This window comes from Neoarius graeffei, chromosome 25 (assembly GCF_027579695.1).
Source record: "Neoarius graeffei isolate fNeoGra1 chromosome 25, fNeoGra1.pri, whole genome shotgun sequence".
In the NCBI taxonomy this organism is placed as follows: Eukaryota; Metazoa; Chordata; class Actinopteri; order Siluriformes; family Ariidae; genus Neoarius; species Neoarius graeffei.
In genome coordinates, this window is record NC_083593.1 from 14,410,325 (window position 1) to 14,430,344 (window position 20,020).

The window sequence follows — 20,020 nt, forward strand, 5'->3', positions numbered from 1 at the left end:
TGTGCGAGATTTCGTAGGACGGAAGTAAAACGTACAGCGGAAATCAAAGTGACCAACATCTGCCAACGTTGTCAAAAGACGCGCGCGCCCTCTTTCGAATGCTGATGTAATCAAGCCGGAAGTTTTGTTTGGTTTGATAGCAATCAGCAAAGTTTGAAAAAAAGTAGGCAGTAATTGTCATTTAAACTCGTTTTTGTGCAATATTTCGTTTGGAAAACAGTTTTCAAAATGGCGGCACGGACACCTGGCTGACACTTCACGTTTCGAAGTCTTGCACAAGTCTCGGGAAAATCGCGCGGATAAGCGACGCCTGCCGTGGACCAATGAACTAAATTCAACACGGCTAAAAACCGAACAGGCTGATAAGTATAATATTTAATTGCAATTAGTTGCCAATACGAGTCACGATATAAGGTTACTAAAACTGAAAACGTAATTGAATAACAAGTTAATTAAGAAATAAAGCAAGTTTAAAAATGACTTCAGTTCCCCTTTAAGTAGTCTATGACCAAGATAAGAGAGACAGCTTTGTTTACAAGTACATGGATGTCTATATGGCTTCCAATATAGCTTTGTAGAGAAGATATGGTATTCGAGATGAAAGTGAAGCAAAGAAAAAAAACCATAACTTTTGAAAGTCAAACTAAAGGGGTGTTCACACGGCAACTTTTACTCCGGTGTAGCACCGGGGCTGCCCCGGTAGAGCGTTCACACGGTACAAAGTTATACCGGTGTAGCCCCTGAAAGCTGCTTAAACCGGTGCAAATCTAACCCTGCTCGGGAGGTGGTTTAAGAAATTTACTCCGGAGTAAATGCTAGTTTGCGGGGCAGCACCGATATAAAATGGGACGTCTGAACGCTACAGGGGTAGACTCGCTACGCGTGAGGAGAGTTCATTACATACGGGCATTGCATAATTTTGCATCCTGGTATTTTGCGCTTCCAAAATGGCGAATATCAACAACAACAGAACTGCGTGTCTTCCAGTGTTGCCAGATTGTCAGTTTTAAGTGCATTTTGGTGGATTTGAACATATTTTGGGATGGAAAAAGTCAGCAATATCTGGCAACACTGGTGTCTTCATCCACGTTGTTTTCCCGGCGCTTGATGATGCCATGACAACCGGGAAAAGGAAGTACATTTTCACGCATGCGCATATTTCATTTCCGCATTATTACTATCGGAAATGATAGTAATAATGATAGGAAATGATGATGATAATAAAAGGAAATGATATCAAAACTTTATTACTATCAAAGGAAATGATAGTAATAAAGTTTTTGCTACTATAACACGGTCGCAGAAACTGCCGTGTGACCGCAAGTGGGGCTGCACCGGTGCTAACACGCTTCTCTCTAGTAAGCAGGGTTGTGACGTGTGAACGCTCCACAAAATTTACACCGGTGTAAGATATATCGCAACAAAATACATCGGTGCAGCATCGATGCAAATATGTGCCGTGTGAACAGGGCTTAAGATGGGGGTGGGGGGCAATGTCCCCCGAAAATATTTTAATAACACGCAAAACCCTGCATTCTAGTGCATTTTAGTACTTATTTTCACTAAAACAAGTTATAACTTAAGCATTTTTCTTTAATATACATTAATGAGTAACGTCAAAAATATCAAATTTAATTCCCCTAGTTAACGAGTAATTTTCAGAAGTGCATTTAGAAAATGCGGTGATTTTCCTGCCTATACAGTTCATTACTTTAAAAAAAAAAAATCACAGTTGAAGGTAAACTCAGCAAAATCCCAAAACAGTACTGTTAAAAAGTAAAGGTCTGTTATGCCGCTTTTCCACTAGGGCTGGGTATCACCAGATATCTCACGATACGATACTATGGCGATATTTTGCCCACGATAACAATAATATCACGGTACAGCGATTCTGCGATAATCGATATATTGCAAGAAATTTCAACCACATCACGATATCTGTGTCACTGAAGAAAATCAGAATTTATTGACCACTGTAAAATTACATTTCACATACATAACTACACGCTCTTGCCAGACATATATTTGTCTCTATTCCACTGCTGGCAAAACCAAGAGTTGCTTCACTACAACATACAGAAAATCCCCATTTCTGTGCTAGTATTATCAGCTTTTCTGTAAGCATGGACACATCAGTGCTGCTTAACAAGCAGAATCAAATTGTTTTATGAAAACTTAAAACTTGCACTGCAGATTGCACATACATTTCAGTGCTAACACTAATATCAATTTGTTCTTTGTAAACTTGAGAACATATACCAGAGAACATTTAACTTGTGCTTATTTTGCAGGAACAACACATTGTCTGAAACATTTAAAAGTGCAGTGTGCAGCTTAGTCTCCTACTGCGCATGCGCAGAACACATGGATTAGCAAGTTCTCATACAGACCGGTTTATTATTCAAAACAAGGCATTACAAATTATTTGACTCGGCCAAAGACTCGACCAGTACGCACAAAACATAAAAATCGGCAAATGCATGAAATACTCACCGATTTTCTATCACCCCAGCTGATCGGTAGGACAAAACTACTGTTGAAATTTCCTACCCTCCTGGATTTCGCGCATGCGCAGTAGGCTTGGTAGGAAAACTTTACAGAACACTGGCTCACTGTTTTTTTTTTTTTTCCTCCTTTCCTTTGGAATCCAAAGTGCCTCCAAACATCTGCCTTAAAGTTCGGCAGTGTCTCTAGGTTTACGTTAACAGCCATACTTGCTTGTTTTTTTTCCTCACTGCAACCGCCGGGGAAAAAAGAGAAGACGAAGAGTGCCTTGCAGTGAGGGAGCGGCACAGCGACACCTCGCGGAGCGGAGGTGCGGAAGTCATACTGGATTTACAACCCGTCTGAAACATGATTTATTATTTGAAAAAATATCGATATTCAAATTTTGAGTATCGATATTGAATCAGAAGACAAAGTATCGCGATATATCGCCGTATCGATATTTTTGCACACCCCCATTTTCCACTACAAATGCGGCTGAGTCGGGCTGAGCCGTGCCGTGCTGAGTCGAGCTGAGTGGGGCTGTTGGAGTTGCATTTCGACTACAACCGCGCTGAACCGTGCTGGCTGGGAGTGGGTGGACACATTGGGTGGAGTTAGCGAAAGTGGGTGGACGTCACGTGATGTCATTAGGCGGCGCAAACAGTGACATCAGTGAGCTTTTAAGCGGTAGTCTCACAACCCGGAGAGTAAACAATAAACATGGAGGACATGGAGTCGTTAGTGTTGCTGGTCTTGGTGCTGTGGCTTGTTGTCACCGACAACGCCAACAGATACTGGCAAGAGCGTATAGATGAGGCGAGGCACATAAGGCTTCAGAAATTCTCGTAATTCTTCTTCTTCCGGGTTTACAGTGTTTACAGATCCCAGCGTGCTCGCGGGGCGTGTGTGGGCATGTGAGGACACTCCTCCTCACCAATCAGTGCACAGGGGAGTGTCTGCTCACGCCCCCAGCCTCACTCAGCTCGGTTTGGCTCGCTTCAGCCCCACTCCAAAACCGTGCGAGTTTTGGGTGCTAAGCAGGGCTGAAGCGAGCTGAGTCGTGCTGTTTTGAGATAGTCGAAACGCGAGCCGTGTCGGGCTGAAGTGAGCTGAAGCAAGCTGAAGTGAGCTGAAAAAGGGTAGTGGAAAAGGGCCATTAAAGTTTCTAAAGCTTTCAGGTTTCAATGTTGGGGACACTGAGCCTCGTTTATCAGAGTTGTGCGTTTGCAGAAGCTCAAGTGAACTAAACATTTCCAATTCATATTTATGCGAGTTGAAGCCAATTGTTTACATTAGTTCGTATTGTCTGTAAATTTAAACACCAATGAATACCAAATTTCTCAGGGGCGTAGCTAGGATTTTTCGGGGGGGGGGGGGGGGGGGGGGGGGCACACTGACTGGCAGCCTGAGTACATTATGTAACAAAAAATAAATTATCATTGCTAGTTTTAGGCAGCTTAGAAACCGGCTCTTCCATTATTGCTGCTTCTTCCACGTTTTCTTGATGTTGTGTTCTAGAAACGACACTAAAACTTAGCTTCGAAACCACAAAATGCAACTTTGATGGAAAAAAAAAATATATAATAAATTGCTTACCTCTCTTCACGTCGAAAGAAGGAGGAAAGTTTTGCTTGTTTTGACATGGCCAATTATTAACACAAGAGGAAATATTCGTAATTCACAACTAAAAAGACTGCAGCTACACTGGCAGCTTGAACATGCTTTCTAGTGCGATTGTGTTGCGCTTGCGCAGAACGGTGTCAGTCCTGCGCGCCTAATGAGCTACGGCACGCGCGCCGTTAACAAAGAACACCTGTCTTTAATCAATGAACTATGTTTGGGCTATTTAAGGTCCGCGCCCATGCAAGGACGATGCGAAGTGTTACGCCGCGTCTAGGAACATGAAAAATCCGAAAAATAAATTTCTCCATTCGGAAAACCGGAGATTTTCAAGAGTTTTGTCAAATATCTGGATTTCCGGGTAAATCCGGAAGACTTTCATCCCTGTGGTATGCACTGAAATCAGTCAAGACCAACTAATTCAACTGGAAAAAAAAATTTTTGGGGGGGGGGAGAACCCCCACACACCCCTCAGCACGAGACTTGACGTGGTTTAATAATCTCAAACTAGTCCCTCTTTTATTGCAGACAAAATAAAGCTTAAATATTACCTGTTAAAATCCTATTTTTACAAACTTTCAACAAAAAAAAGTAGCCGCCTGAGGGACATGTAGGATTGAAAACCTACTTGTAAAACTCTTTTCATTGCTCAGAAACACGTAGATTAAAAAGAAAGACCTTTGCCAATTGAAAAAAAATGACAAAAAAGGTTCACTGAAAATGGAGTTGAAGCCCAGTAAATGATTAGCTAATTTTTTTTTTTTGTGAACCGAGCTTTTAGTTTTGCTTGTGGGTCCAAATATCAAGAAACACACTGCCTGTGTGCAGCGCTACAGCTCTCTACTATGACTCAGTTTACCAGCTTGCACCTACCCCCCCCCCCCCAAAAAAAAAACCCTGCCCATAACCCAAAATACACTGCATATTTGGTTCACTCCCTACAGTTGGGTTGATTTAAAATCAAATCTCTTCTCACTGCAATCAAACTTGCAAAGTTTGCTGAAAACCATTGCACTGAGACCACCTCGCTTTGATGGTCTCGCGTTTTGGTCGGCAGCCGAGCGCGATTACTGTGTTCTCATCTTCACCACACAGAGGTCGAACAACTAACTGACTCCTGACACTGCATTTCTGACCACGAATGAAAGCTTGGTTTGTTCACCAAACTTTTGCCCATTTGGTTTACTCACCAAACCAAAAGCATCATCAATTTTACTCTAAAATTTGGCAAACTGGTTAATGTGTGCGAAGGTGCAATAAATGTCTTAGTTGGTATTGCGGAAGCCCTTGTGAGAATTGCTATGGGTATTTTAATAGACCTCTTGCACTGGCGTCACACTGACATTAGCAACCGTCGCTACCCTTATCCTGGGGGACAAGCGAACCCTGTTCACATACTGAAGCCAAGCGAAGATGTCCGACGTCGGCTGCTGTTTGTCCGAAGAAAACTACAGCTTAAAAAAAAAAGCTCTACTACTGGATTGCTTGGATAATCTTCGTCAGTAAGACGCAAAGGATAGATATACGGAGAAATTAGTTTATTAGTGGTTATGATCCGTACAAAATTCCTCAAAACAATTGGTGCAGATTTGTGGCTTAGCGTTAGCTACATAGATGTCGGAATGCATCTTTTTTTTTTTTTACTCCCGAAGAGTCCCGACACAGAAGACCAGTTAAAAAAATTACAAAAGCAAGAAAACCTTCTTCGCGGAAAGAACTTTTCCTGACATCGGCTTTTGGGAACAGAGTGCTATGAAAGCCAAAGCATTTACTCTCAAAGGACTCCGACCTGAACCGTGGGCTAGATGGTATTCCCGCCCCTCCATGTCTCATCAACCCCAAGGACATCTAGTTACACAGCTACCTGCACTCTATCGTTTATACATTGATACTTATTATTGTTAAAACAATATCTGAAGTGTTATCATTTGTAAAATAATATCTTGCTCTCAACTTTCAAACAATATGGTCAGATTTTATGGAATTAATTTTGTGCCAAAATGTTCATACAATACTTTTGAAATATCAAACAAAAACGACAAATCAAAATACAAAAAAAAAAGTAAATTTTTTTTAGACTGGCAAACAAATTATTCATGTAATCGTGCAAAATATCAGTCTATTACTCTTCAGAAACCTTTTATTTTTGTTCCGCGTCTTTCTCAGTTTTGTTTGACATAATTTATTGTGGTTGCGATTCCAGCTTTCTAGTTTGCGCTCCCTGACTTTTTGCTTGCAATTTTGGCACAAACTTCACGTGTTGGTGGGCTGTCCAGGAATGCATTCCCATTGGCTAACTTGTGTTTGACTGACAGCTACGCTCAGTGATTCCCCCGGAGGCTGTTGCGGCCATTTCCTACTCGGATTTTGGCGGACTGTTTGACGAGTGATGAGTGTAATATCATAGTCGCCACTGAAGTCCACTCGATCCTTGTTTACCATCAATGGATCCGTCACTCGTCAAACAGTCCGCCAAAATCCGAGTAGGAAATGGCCGCAACAGCCTCCGGGGGAATCACTGAGCGTAGCTGTCAGTCAAACACAAGTTAGCCAATGGGAATGCATTCCTGGACAGCCCACCCACACGTCAAGTTTGTGCCAAAACTGCAAGCAAAAAGTCAGGGAGCGCAAACGAGAAAGCTGGAATCGCAACCAAAATAAATTACGTCAAACAAAACTGAGAAAGACACGGAACAAAAATAAAAGGTTTCTGAAGAGTAATAGACTGATATTTTGCACGATTACACGAATAATTTGTTTGCCAGTCTAAAAAAATTGACTTTTTTTTTTTGTATTTTGATTTGTCTTTTTTGTTTGATATTTCAAAAGTATTGTATGAACATTTTGGCACAAAATTGATTCCATAAGATTTTATCTAACAGTGAATGATACAATGATTACAAATGCTAACAGAACCAGCACATTCCAATGGTACCCTTATAACAACAATTTCAATCAACAGTTAATGTTCAGTTCCCTCTTCATTTATCCTTTAGTCAAAAGGCAGACCTGAGTCACACAGGTTGAGAAGTGTGCAACTGACCGTAACCATTTATTCCGAAATAGTTTTTCCTGCCTTAGTTGATTTATTTCCATTTCACATGCATGGAGCGGTTCTAAAGTTCAGTGTGTTTGTGTAGAACTCTCTGAAACTGTAGGTTCATGTTGACATTTCGCACAGGACTGGGTTCCTCTGATAACAGAAACAAAGCTTCAGCGCTCTCTGCTCTTAATCTTTTCTGTTCTTTCAGGATATAATCGCGCATGTCGTTTCTTCTTGTTTTTTTTAACCCATTGACGCCTGAAACGCCTGCAAAAAAACGTCTGCAAATGCCTAAGCCAGTTTTTAGAAAAGGTCCCCATCTGCCTGAGGGTTTTCTGGAATAAAAATAATTAATTGAAAACACCTATGAAAAATTCAATATCTCAGCCTCTGAAGCACATAAAGACATGAAATAAGTTGCATTTAAAAGATAAAATTCTCTGCTTTTATTGGATCATGCTCATTCAGCATTAACACTAACACATTTTTATTAAAAAAAAAAAAATCTGGCATGCGTCTTGAAAATAATGATAAATCAACAATGCTGCGTTATGCAGCAACCAGCATTTGGGGCAATGTTGCGTTATGCAACAACCGGCGGTAGGGGCAATGTTGCGCGACGCAGCATCCGGCGTCAATGGGTTAAACCGAGTTATATCAGAGTTGTTTGTTTGGTGCCCAATCTGGGTTTTCCGCGTCAAATAAGGAAGCTGCTTCACCTGTAAGAAAATAAAACACTTTCAAGAAGAAGCTAACTTGAATGCAAGCAGAAATAAAACGAGATTCTTATGAAAACGCTTCCATACTCATTTATGACTTTTTTTTTTTTAAATACACAACTTCTTACCTGAAATAAAACAAACACTACAAACTCTCTGAAGTTTTCAGGCTTAGCTCCTCTCATCATATTCTCTTTAGATCACTCATTTCTTCGTTGTTCTTGAAGCATTTGCTTGTCTTTGTTAACAATTTTCTTGATAGCGGAGAGACGGTAACACCTTTTAACGATTTGAACAAACCAAAAACAGCGCAAAAATGAACCATATTTAAGGCAGGTTAAGCCTTGTTTAGACGAAAAACGGTGTCTGTTTCACCCTCCAGGTGAAATTATCACGTGATGCGTGACGTCATGCGCAAGGGGTCTATTAATCATGGAATTAACACGATCCAACAAATGCATTTTTAGAAATTAATGCAGGCCAATCGTAAAATATGTTGTACATAACCACGGTGTTTCTGATGCACCGACAAGTATTGAAACACTGCAAGCCACACATCATGAGCAGGAAACAAATCACTGGGTCGTTAAAAAGTCTGAGGTTCACGGTCTTTAAAAAAAGGTGCTTGATTATTTTTGAAGTAAATTAATAGAAAGTCACACAAAAACCAACAGCGTAAAAGTAGGAAGTTTTGGGCTACAATAATAAAAACAGGCTGTGAGATTACGAAGGCAGAACGGCAATATAGCTGCACAGCACGACAAGAACTCAAAAACGGGCACAAAAATACAATGCTCAGACCTCTGGAGAGAAAGCGATGGGTAGCAAGTAGAAGCTGAGGAGATGTGCGGGTCTTCACCTCGCCTTCGGGTAGCTTGAAGAGAGAGAACTCCTGTACTGCACGGGGCTCCAAAGGAATCTCCAGTGGGGGAAGAGGATGCTTCACTTTCATGTTCACTGTAGGAGGAAAAACGCAAGGAGGAATAAAGCAATGCCTTCAGACCTCAGATATCAGGAAACATCTGAGACACTCACTATAGCCATCAGACTCATCCAGGATCTCCGACTTGATGATCTCTTCAATCACATCTTCCAGGGTGACCAGACCCAGCACCTCATAGAAGGGGTCTCCTTCTCCCTCATTATTCACTCTCTGCACTATGGCGAGATGAGAGTTTCCTGAGAGAAGCAAGACACTGTCAGGAGTGGAGTACTTTTCAATGACTTTTGTTTTTTTTTTTAATTTGCAAACGCATTTAGTCAGATGAGAACATCTTGACATATAACATCATCATCATCCATCAATTCATCTTTAGAAATACTGCACAGTTACGGTGATGCACGACTACCACATAATCATAGTGGGGGGGGGGGGGGTGGGGGGGGTGGTTCTTTTTTTCCTTATATCTCCTCATGTTGTGTTTCCTTTTTATCTTTATCCCCGTCTTCCTGTCCCGTCTACCCTATGTCAATTGTATGTTGTATATGTACGGACAGGTTGACGGCTAATTTCGCTGGTACATGTGACTAGTGACAATAAAGGGCATCATCATCATCTTCAATGACCTAAAAATCACAGGTCTCGAACCCTGGTCCTGCACAGTTTAGTGTTTTCCCTGCACACCGGATTCCACTAATCATCTAAAACAGCCCTTCTTAAAGGAGAACTGAAGACAATTTTTTAAAAAAATCAAAATTCTATTTCTCATTTTATTAAATATAGGAATGCATTTTTGACAGCTATTTTGTCGCTGCTATAGCACGTTATGAGTGTTTGAAATATGCTATGTAATATATCAGTCCGTATGTCAAAGCAATGGCCGTAAACGAGATTCGTTGAGACCTGTGTAAGACATCGTAGGACGGAAGTAAAACGTACAGCGGAAATCAAAGCAACCAACATCTGCCAACGTTCCGTGTCCAAAATCGCTCGCTCGTTCACTACTCCCACTCCCTATATAGGGAGCTCATTGGTAAAAAGAAAAGAAAAAAAAAAACAAACCAAAAAAACCTTTCAGACACTAGTCCATCGTGCTGGTATTTACGTCATTACTGTCGCACAATTAAAACGTGCCGGATCAGTCGGCTGGTGGGTTTTCAAAATAATAAATACATGCATATATTTTTGTGATAAATACATATTATTATGGGCGGCACGGTGGTGTAGTGGTTAGCACTGTCGCCTCACAGCAAGAAGGTCCAGGTTCGAGCCCTGTGGCCGGCGAGGGCCTTTCTGTGCGGAGTTTGCATGTTCTCCCCGTGTCCGCGTGGGTTTCCTCCGGGTGCTCCGGTTTCCCCCACAGTCCAAAGACATGCAGGTTAGGTTAACTGGTGACTCTAAATTGACCGTAGATGTGAATGTGAGTGTGAATGGTTGTCTGTGTCTATGTGTCGGCCCTGTGATGACCTGGCGACTTGTCCAGGGTGTACCCCGCCTTTCGCCCGTAGTCAGCTGGGATAGGCTCCAGCTTGCCTGCGACCCTGTAGGACAGGATAAAGCGGCTACAGATAATGAGATGAGACATTATTATACTGAGCGCATTTCCCACATTAAATCAATACAAAAGTACCTGCATCTTTCAGTTTTTTTTTAAATCAAGGTTGAATACTTTCTTCTTTTAAATCAAATTTGAGACTTTTAATTTGATTTCTTTCAGCGCGACCACAACACATGATGGGATATATTGCTTTGGTTAGTGACCATCAGTTGTACACTACTTTTCGTGATGCATTGTGGGATACTTTGAGTGCACTATATAGGGTGTAAATAATCCTCACTAAGGTTTTGGACAGCACTGCAAAATGGTGTCCTCACTATATAGTGAGTAGGGAGCGATTTCGGACACAGGGGTTGTCAAAAAACGCGCTTTTGAACGCTGATGTAATCAAGCTGGAAGTTTTGTTTGGTTTGATAGCAATCAGGAAAGTTTGAAAAAAGTAGGCAGGAATCGTCATTTAAACTCGTTTTTGTGCAATACTTCGTTTGGAAAACAGTTTTCAAAATGGCAGCACTGACACCTGGCTGACAATTCATGTTTCAAAGTCTCGCACAAGTCTCGTGAAGATTGTGCAGATAAGCGACGCCTGCCATGGACCAAACGAACTAAATTCAACATGGCTAAAAAACGAATAGGCCGATAAGTATAAGATTTAATTGCAATTAGTTGCCAATACGAGTCACAATATAAGGTTACTCAAACCGAAAAAGTAACTGAATAACACGTTAAGAAATAAAAAGTTTAAAAATAACTTCAATTCTCCTTTAAAGTTGAAGTGTGTGTAGTAGGGTAGAGGAACACAATGTGCAAGACTTTATGGTCAGGACCCGGTTACCTAGATGACCGTACACCATCCTAGACTTTCAGAGCTTGACTTAAAAAAAAAAAAATCACCCTTCTTAAACTCCTCAAGCATGGCGTCCAGCTTGGTGTCATTGAAGACAAAATGCAGCGGGTGGTTGTAGAACTTTGTGATGGTGGTCATGGGCGTGCAGTCGGTAGGATCCACCAAGGCCAGGTCCTTGATGTAGAGGATCTCTACAATGTTTGAGCGCTCCTCGTCGTAGACAGGCACACGGGTATAACCGCTCTGCATGATCTCGGACATAGTGTTGAAGTCCAGCACGGCCGTGGAGGGCAGCATGAAGCAGTCCTTGAGTGGAGTCAGGATGTCCTCCACCGTCTTGCTCCTCAATGTCCCGCGGCGAAACTCCTCCTTGACAAACTCGCTATACGGATCGTTCACGTTTGCCCGGATCAGCTCCATTGCCTTCTCGCGCACGCCGCAAGTGCTCACATCGCGCCCAAGTGCCAAATCCAAGAACAGGCCTAAGGGGCAAGACAGGGGGCATGTGATGATCAAACAGCTCTGGGCCAGCCATATAAGACCTGGGGCGAGATAGAAGCCATAACCTGAGCTTACGATATGGGGCAACAACTCTGCGACCAGGAATATGAGCACAGCGCATGTGAACGTGGCTGGAAGGATGGATCCGAAGGCACGGTAGAAGATCACGCCGAGCACCGAATGGCTCAAAGCACACAAGAAGAGCAGAGAACACACAAGGAAGTTCCCTCTCCTCCGAATTGGCTCCAGGCGCTTCGCCAGCCGTCTCTCATCTTCTGAACCACAGCTGTGCAGGACATAAAGCTCCAGAGGGTCAAGCCAAAGCAGACTGAGATTCAGGCATCGGATCAGGGAGCAGATGAGCACCACTATGGTGATAATTACAGCCAGAGCCCATGCTGGGATCCATTCAAGTGGCAGATCCGGGTCTACACGGAACTTATCCTGCCCCACTGACTGCCAGTTCTGCCCATTGAAAACGCACAAGCAGTGGGAAACCGGAAGTTCCTCGCTGTTTACCTGTTCAGAGCGGGTTCTATCTTGAGTATAAACAAGTATCAAGCCCTCGTTTTCATTCACCGCTTTAAACTCTCCACGCACTTGGAAAGCAGAAGCATTGCGCCGTGTTTCTCGGCTACAAGCGTCTTCAGCACCACTTGCAAACGCGACCCACGGCCAGGTGTCGCTCAGCAGGTCGGACCCGAACAACCGGAGTCTGAAGGTGGAGCCCCGCGCAGCGCTCAGGACTCCGTCCCGCATGAACACGCGCTCGCTGGGCTTCTCCAGGCGCAGGCCGAGGACCCGCACCGACCTGTTCCGGCTGCACACACAAGACCCGAACCAACAAGCCCACAATATCATTAACAAGATGCGTAGCTCCAGCGGGCCAACCGACATATTGGAATCGGACAGCTCGGGTTTAGTCGCTAATCATGTGACACCCTGACCGGGCTAGCCGCCTACCACTTTTTTTCTCGTTGCCATAGAAAACAACGACAGGACCGTCCTCGCTTGCGCCGCCATGTTGGATTAGCAGCAACAAAAATATGAGGAAAACAAAACCATGCACCGAAACAAAAACTGATATATTTTTTTTCCTCCCCAAGCAAGTAACCGGAACGAAAAAGAACGTTGCTGGTTGCTTGAATTTTTATTTATTTATTTATTTTAAATAACGGAAATACGTGTCGTCTTTCATGGACCAATCAGCTTGGAAGACTGTGCGACCAAAGGACACGCCCACAATGGCCTGTTGTGCAATGTGAAGTAAACACACACAGTGCTGCTTACGGAAGCCGAGAGAGGCCCTTCGTATGATCTTTTTTTACTCACCTTGTTATCCCGAGATAACGACATAATTAATTCAGGATCTCGGGAAAACAACACAACCAATTCGAGATCTCGAGAAAACAAAACCGTTATCCCGAGATAACGACATAATTAATTCCGGATCTCGAGAAAACAACGCAACTAATTCGAGATCTCGAGAAAACAAAACCGTTATTCCGAGATAACGACATAATTAATTCAGGATCTCGAGAAAACAACGCAACTAATTAGAGATCTCGAGAAAACAAAACCGTTATCCCGAGATAACGACATAATTAATTCAGGATCTCGAGAAAACAACGCAACTAATTCGAGATCTCGAGAAAACAAAACCGTTATCCCGAGATAACGACATAATTAATTCAGGATCTCGAGAAAACAACGCAACTAATTCGAGATCTCGAGAAAACAAAACCGTTATCCCGAGATAACGACATAATTAATTCAGGATCTCGAGAAAACAACGCAACTAATTAGAGATCTCGAGAAAACAAAACCGTTATCCAGAGATAACGACATAATTAATTCAGAATCTCGAGAAAACAACGCAACTAATTAGAGATCTCGAGAAAACAAAACCGTTATCCCGAGATAACGACATAATTCAGGATCTCGAGAAAACAACGCAACTAATTTGAGATCTCGAGAAAACAAAACCATTATTCCGAGATAACGACATAATTAGTTCAGGATGTCGAGAAAACAACACAACTAATTCGAGATCTCGAGAAAACAAGACAATTATTCTGTGACCTCGTAAAAACAAAACAATTATTTCATGATCTCGAGTCAACCCCTGATCAAAATATTGCTTTATTAGGTGATCGATTATTCCAGACATTCTAATGACCAAAGTTGCATCTATACAGAATGAGAAATAGCCCCAAAGTCAGCACATCACAAGTCTCTTGGTCCGTGTATCATCCGATCATTCAAATATTCCATTCAATCTGGAAAACGAAAAAAAAAAAACCACAATATTTCGTTTTCCTGTTTTTCTGTATGACAAAAAAATGAGGGATTGGTGTATGTTTTCCTTTTTCCAACTCAAAAGAGCTCGCCGAGAAATTAGACTGTGATGACGTAATAAATGCGTTCAAGGCTAAATATTGAGTGTTTTTTTTTCATTTTCCAGATTGAATGGAATACTTGAATGATCGGATGATACACGGACCTCTCTTGGCGCACCTGAGTGAACCATTTCTGAGCTGTTTACTCGAGATCATGAAATAATTGTTTTGTTTTCTCGAGATCTCAAAATAACGGTTTTGTTTTCTTGAGATCCTGAATTAATCATGTCGTTATCTCGGGATAACAGGGTGAATTAAAAAAAAGGATTATATGAAGGGCCTCTCTCGGCTTCCGTAGCTGCTGTTGCAAAATTCCTGCTTGTTTTTTTTTTCCTTTCTCTTGTCACTCCATTGACAGACAGACAGGAGGGAAAAAAAACCCACCACCACACCACATTCATCTACACTACCGTTCAAAAGTTTGGGGTCACCCAGACAATTTTGTGTTTTCCATGAAAAGTCACACTTGTATTTACCACCATAAGTTGTAAAATGAATAGAAAATATAGTCAAGACATTTTTCTGGCCATTTTGAGCATTTAATCGACCCCACAAATGTGATGCTCCAGAAACTCAATCTGCTCAAAGGAAGGTCAGTTTTATAGCTTCTCTAAAGAGCTCAACTGTTTTCAGCTGTGCTAACATGATTGTACAAGGGTTTTCTAATCATCCATTAGCCTTCTGAGGCAATGAGCAAACACATTGTACCATTAGAACACTGGAGTGAGAGTTGCTGGAAATGGGCCTCTATACACCTATGGAGATCTCATCTCATCTCATCTCATTATCTCTAGCCGCTTTATCCTTCTACAGGGTCGCAGGCAAGCTGGAGCCTATCCCAGCTGACTACGGGCGAAAGGCGGGGTACACCCTGGACAAGTCGCCAGGTCATCACAGGGCTGACACAGACAACCATTCACACTCACATTCACACCTACGGTCAATTTAGAGTCACCAGTTAACCTAACCTGCATGTCTTTGGACTGTGGGGGAAACCGGAGCACCCGGAGGAAACCCACGCGGACACGGGGAGAACATGCAAACTCCACACAGAAAGGCCCTCGCCGGCCCCGGGGCTCGAACCCAGGACCTTCTTGCTGTGAGGCGACAGCGCTAACCATTACACCACCGTGCCGCCCCACCTATGGAGATATTGCACCGAAAACCAGCTAGAATAGTCATTTACCACATTAGCAATGTATAGAGTGGATTTCTGATTAGTTTAAAGTGATCTTCATTGAAAAGAACAGTGCTTTTCTTTCAAAAGTAAGGACATTTCAAAGTGACCCCAAACTTTTGTACAGTAGTCTAAATGATTTTTAAGTCATTGAGCAAACATTAATAGAAATACCTCAAGATTCAAAATGTCTCTTACCATCCACCTGAACAGCCTGATTTCAAATAAACCTTTATTTGTCACATGCACACTTCAAACACAATGAAATTCATCCTCTGCATTTAACCCATCTGAAGCAGTGAACACACACACACACACACACACACACACACAGAGCAGTGGGCAGCCACACCAGAGCGCCCGGGGAGCAGTCAGGGGTTCGGTACCTTGCTCAAGGGCACCTCAGCCCACGTCAACCTAATTGCATGTATTTGGACTGTGGGGGGAAACCCACACAGACACAGGGAGAACATGCAAACTCCACACAGAAAGGCCCTCACCGGGGTTCGAACCCGGAACTTTCTTGCTGTGAGGCGACCGTGCTAACCACTACACCACCGTGCCCAATCCCCAATTATTTTGGCTCATTAGAATCTAATAATCTACTACAAAGTGTATTAATGGGCTGCAACATGTACTGCATGTTACAGATTGAAGTTGCTTTTAGTTGTAGGTCCATCCATCCATTATCTGTAGCTGCTTATCCTGTTCTACAGGGTCGCAGGCAAGCTGGAGCCTATCCTAGCTGACTATAGGGTGAGAGGCAGGGTACACCCTGGGCAAGTCGCCAGGTCATCACAGGGCTGACACAGAGACAAACAACCATTCACACCTACGGTCAATTTAGAGCCACCAATTAGCCTAACCCGGAGGAAATCCACGCAAAGGCCCTCGCCAGCCACTGGGCTCGAACCCAGGACCTTCTTGCTGTGAGGCGACAGTGCTAACCACTACACCACCGTGCCATCCTTTAGCTGTAGGTATTGTATTTAAAACTATATGGCTGTACCAGAAGCCAACATAAAACCATGCATGCAGGGCATTCAGAATCAGAATTACTTTATTAATCCCCGGAGGGAAATTCAAATTTGCAACCAAGCTCCTGAATCAAAGAAGGAATAAACATGTCTAAAAATAGAAGATAAAATAGTCTTTAAAAAAAGAATAAATAAAAAAATAAATTTAAATAAGTTCAATAACTTAAGCAAAAGCAAAATGAAGTGATTTTATATACTATGATTCCTATATACATATATTGCACCTGAGTTAAGGATACATGGTAAGACAGTGTACCACAGTTATACAGTGGCATTGTACAGCTTGACAGCAACAGGAAGGAATGATTTCCTGTGTCTCTCAGTTGTGCAGCGCGGAAGAATCAGCCGTTTACTGAATGTGCTCCTCGGTCAAAAGGGATTAATGATCCAAAAGTGGAGTCTGGTCCATTAACACAAGAACTTATTGCTATGTTTGTGTCCAGCAAACAAGCAAGTTATTAAAACCAAGAAGTACACTCAAAAGAAGTGGACATCGAAACCACTCAGTGGGATTACATCCTTAAACGCTAACAAAGAAGAATTTTTCCTATAACAGAAAAACGTAACTTGCTAAATTTGACATTAGTAGAATCAATTTTGATCCTATTGTCGCTAGAACTAAATACAAAGACAATAGTTATGCATACTATTAGTTAACTTAATGTGAAGATAATTAACATATTTTAATTTTAAGATTGTGTTTTTTAGTCTTTTGTATTTGTAATTATTTGAATCTGTACATGCACAACCCCACCAGCTCTGCTGATCAACTTCTCGTGTTTAAATAAAGTCATTCATTATGAGATGGAAAATGATCCATCCGTTGAGTTTCAGACATCTCAAACTACCTGGTGCTGCAGACATCGTTCTACACGGACAAACAGATGAAAACCTGGAAGAGCACGGAGGAGTACAACTTTTTATATGTGGCTGGGTTAAAGAGCTGGGGATCAGGACACTACAAGATAAATCCTTTATTTTTTTTTACCCGGGTAAGGAGGAATTTCTGGGCTTTGTATGCATTTTTGTGATGGTTGCTAGGACGCTACAAGTTTTAGTATCAGGTGTAAACCAACCACAGCTATTCAATTCTCAATCCTCCCTGCTTTTCTCTTCCAGCAGGCATCACAGAGCCATATAATTTACCCACAAACATATTTGTTTATTCTGCCCACTGCACGTGCACTCTGTGCGCGCGCACTTAAATGCAAAGGAGGAACGTGACAATGATAAAGACTTGTTGTTCTTAATTTACCCACAAATGTATTTATTCCACTTGAAGTGTACAGCAAACCACCCACCAGATTTGGGACACTACGACATCCTGAACTATTTAATATTTGGCTTCAAACTTGGAAAAAAATTTTTTGCAGCCCACTAGATGGCGCTTCACAGCCAATCTATATTTTTAAGTAAAGACATGAAGTGATTTAAAAAATTCAGGGTTTTTTTTTTTTTTTAGTAAAGTCAGCTTAATTTTATGTATAAAAATGACCCGAAAATTTATGCATTTTCTACATAAAATTATGGATGCAAAAATGTTGCACTAATTTAAGTAAAACAAGCCCATAATTTTTTTTTTTTACAGTGAGCCATTATTGAAAACATTTGTATCTTAAACATTATTTCTGTTGTCACTCCTGTTACAACATGCCCATTCATGATGATAACCCCCCATATAATAATTAAATATTTCACAAAAGGGCAATGTACAGTGGGGCAAAAAAAGTATTTAGTCAGTCACCAATTGTGCAAGTTCTCCCACTTAAAAAGATGAGAGAGGCCTGTAATTTTCATCATAGGTACACTTCAACTATGAGAGACAGAATGGGGGGAAAGAATCCAGGAAATCACCTTGTAGGATTTTTAATGAATTAATTGGTAAATTCCTCGGTAAAATAAGTATTTGGTCACCTACAAACAAGCAAGATTTCTGGCTCTCACAGACCTGTAACAACTTCTTTAAGAGGCTCCTCTGTCCTCCACTCGTTACCTGTATTAATGGCACCTGTTTGAACTCGTTATCAGTATAAAAGACACCTGTCCACAACCTCAAACAGTCACACTCCAAACTCCACTATGGCCAAGACCAAAGAGCTGTCAAAGGACACCAGAAACAAACTTGTAGACCTGCACCAGGCTGGGAAGACTGAATCTGCAATAGGTAAGCAGCTTGGTGTGAAGAAATCAACTGTGGGAGCAATTATTAGAAAATGGAAGACATACAAGACCACTGATAATTTCCCTCGATCTGGGACTCCACGCAAGATCTCACCCCATGGGGTCAAAATGATCACAAGAACGGTGAGCAAAAATCCCAGAACCACACGGGGGGACCTAGTGAATGACCTGCAGAGAGCTGGGACCAAAGTAACAAAGGCTACCATCAGTAACACACTATGCCGCCAGGGACTCAAATCCTGCAGTGCCAGACGTGTCCCCCTGCTTAAGCCAGTACATGTCCAGGCCCGTCTGAAGTTTGCTAGAGAGCATTTGGATGATCCAGAAGAGGATTGGGAGAATGTCATATGGTCAGATGAAACCAAAATAGAACTTTTTGGTAAAACCTCAACTTGTCGTGTTTGGAGGAGAAAGAATGCTGAGTTGCATCCAAAGAACACCATACCTACTGTGAAGCATGGGGGTGGAAACATCATGCTTTGGGGCTGTTTTTCTGCAAAGGGACCAGGACGACTGATCCATGTAAAGGAAAGAATGAATGGGGCCATGTATCGTGAGATTTTGAGTGAAAACCTCCTTCCATCAGCAAGGGCATTGAAGATGAAACGTGGCTGGGTCTTTCAGCATGACAATGATCCCAAACACACCGCCCGGGCAACGAAGGAGTGGCTTCGTAAGAAGCATTTCAAGGTCCTGGAGTGGCCTAGCCAGTCTCCAGATCTCAACCCCATAGAAAATCTTTGGAGGGAGTTGAAAGTCCGTGTTGCCCAGCGACAGCCCCAAAACATCACTGCTCTAGAGGAGATCTGCATGGAGGAATGGGCCAAAATACCAGCAACAGTGTGTGAAAACCTTGTGAAGACTTACAAAAAACGTTTGACCTCCATCATTGCCAACAAAGGGTATATAACAAAGTATTGAGATGAACTTTTGTTATTGACCAAATACTTATTTTCCACCATAATTTGCAAATAAATTCTTTAAAAATCAGACAATGTGATTTTCTGGATTTTTTTTTCTCATTCTGTCTCTCATAGTTGAAGTGTACCTATGATGAAAATTACAGGCCTCTCTCATCTTTTTAAGTGGGAGAACTTGCACAATTGGTGACTGACTAAATACTTTTTTGCCCCACTGTACATATTATTCACCAATAGTTCAGAGGTGGGAAGATGACACAGGTAGAACACACTTCCTTCAACAATTCTCAAAGTAGTTTATAACGCTTCTTCTTCTGCTCCTGTTAGGATCATCTGAATCTGCATATTTGATCTGGCATAACAACTGATTGATTTGGCATTGGATGCCCTTCTTGACACAACCCTCCCAGATCTACCCAGGCTTGAAACTGGCACCAAGTATTCACTGGTTTGTGCAACCCCAGTGGCTGGGTATTTTACCTAATCTGCATGTCTTTTGACTGTAGGAGGAAACCAAAGCACCCAGAGGAAACCCACAGAGACAGGGGGAGAACATGCAAACTCCACACAGAAAGGCCCTCGTCCGCCGTA

General features: G+C 42.2%; 1 protein-coding gene across 3 annotated transcripts in view; it reads right to left on the minus strand.

The window, feature by feature from the left end:
- LOC132873303 (metal transporter CNNM3) overlaps positions 1–12,861 on the minus strand; it is a 44,621-nt gene extending 31,760 nt beyond the window's left edge. For all 3 annotated transcript variants that reach the window (XM_060908699.1, XM_060908701.1, XM_060908700.1), the window contains exons 1-3: positions 11,262–12,861; positions 8,905–9,048; positions 8,671–8,826 (exon numbers count right to left, since the gene is read on the minus strand). In XM_060908699.1, coding sequence (XP_060764682.1) covers positions 8,671–8,826; positions 8,905–9,048; positions 11,262–12,612 — 1,651 coding nt within the window. In that variant the 5' untranslated portion in view covers positions 12,613–12,861. The remainder of the gene's footprint in view (positions 1–8,670; positions 8,827–8,904; positions 9,049–11,261) is intronic.
- Positions 12,862–20,020: the final 7,159 nt, after the last annotated feature.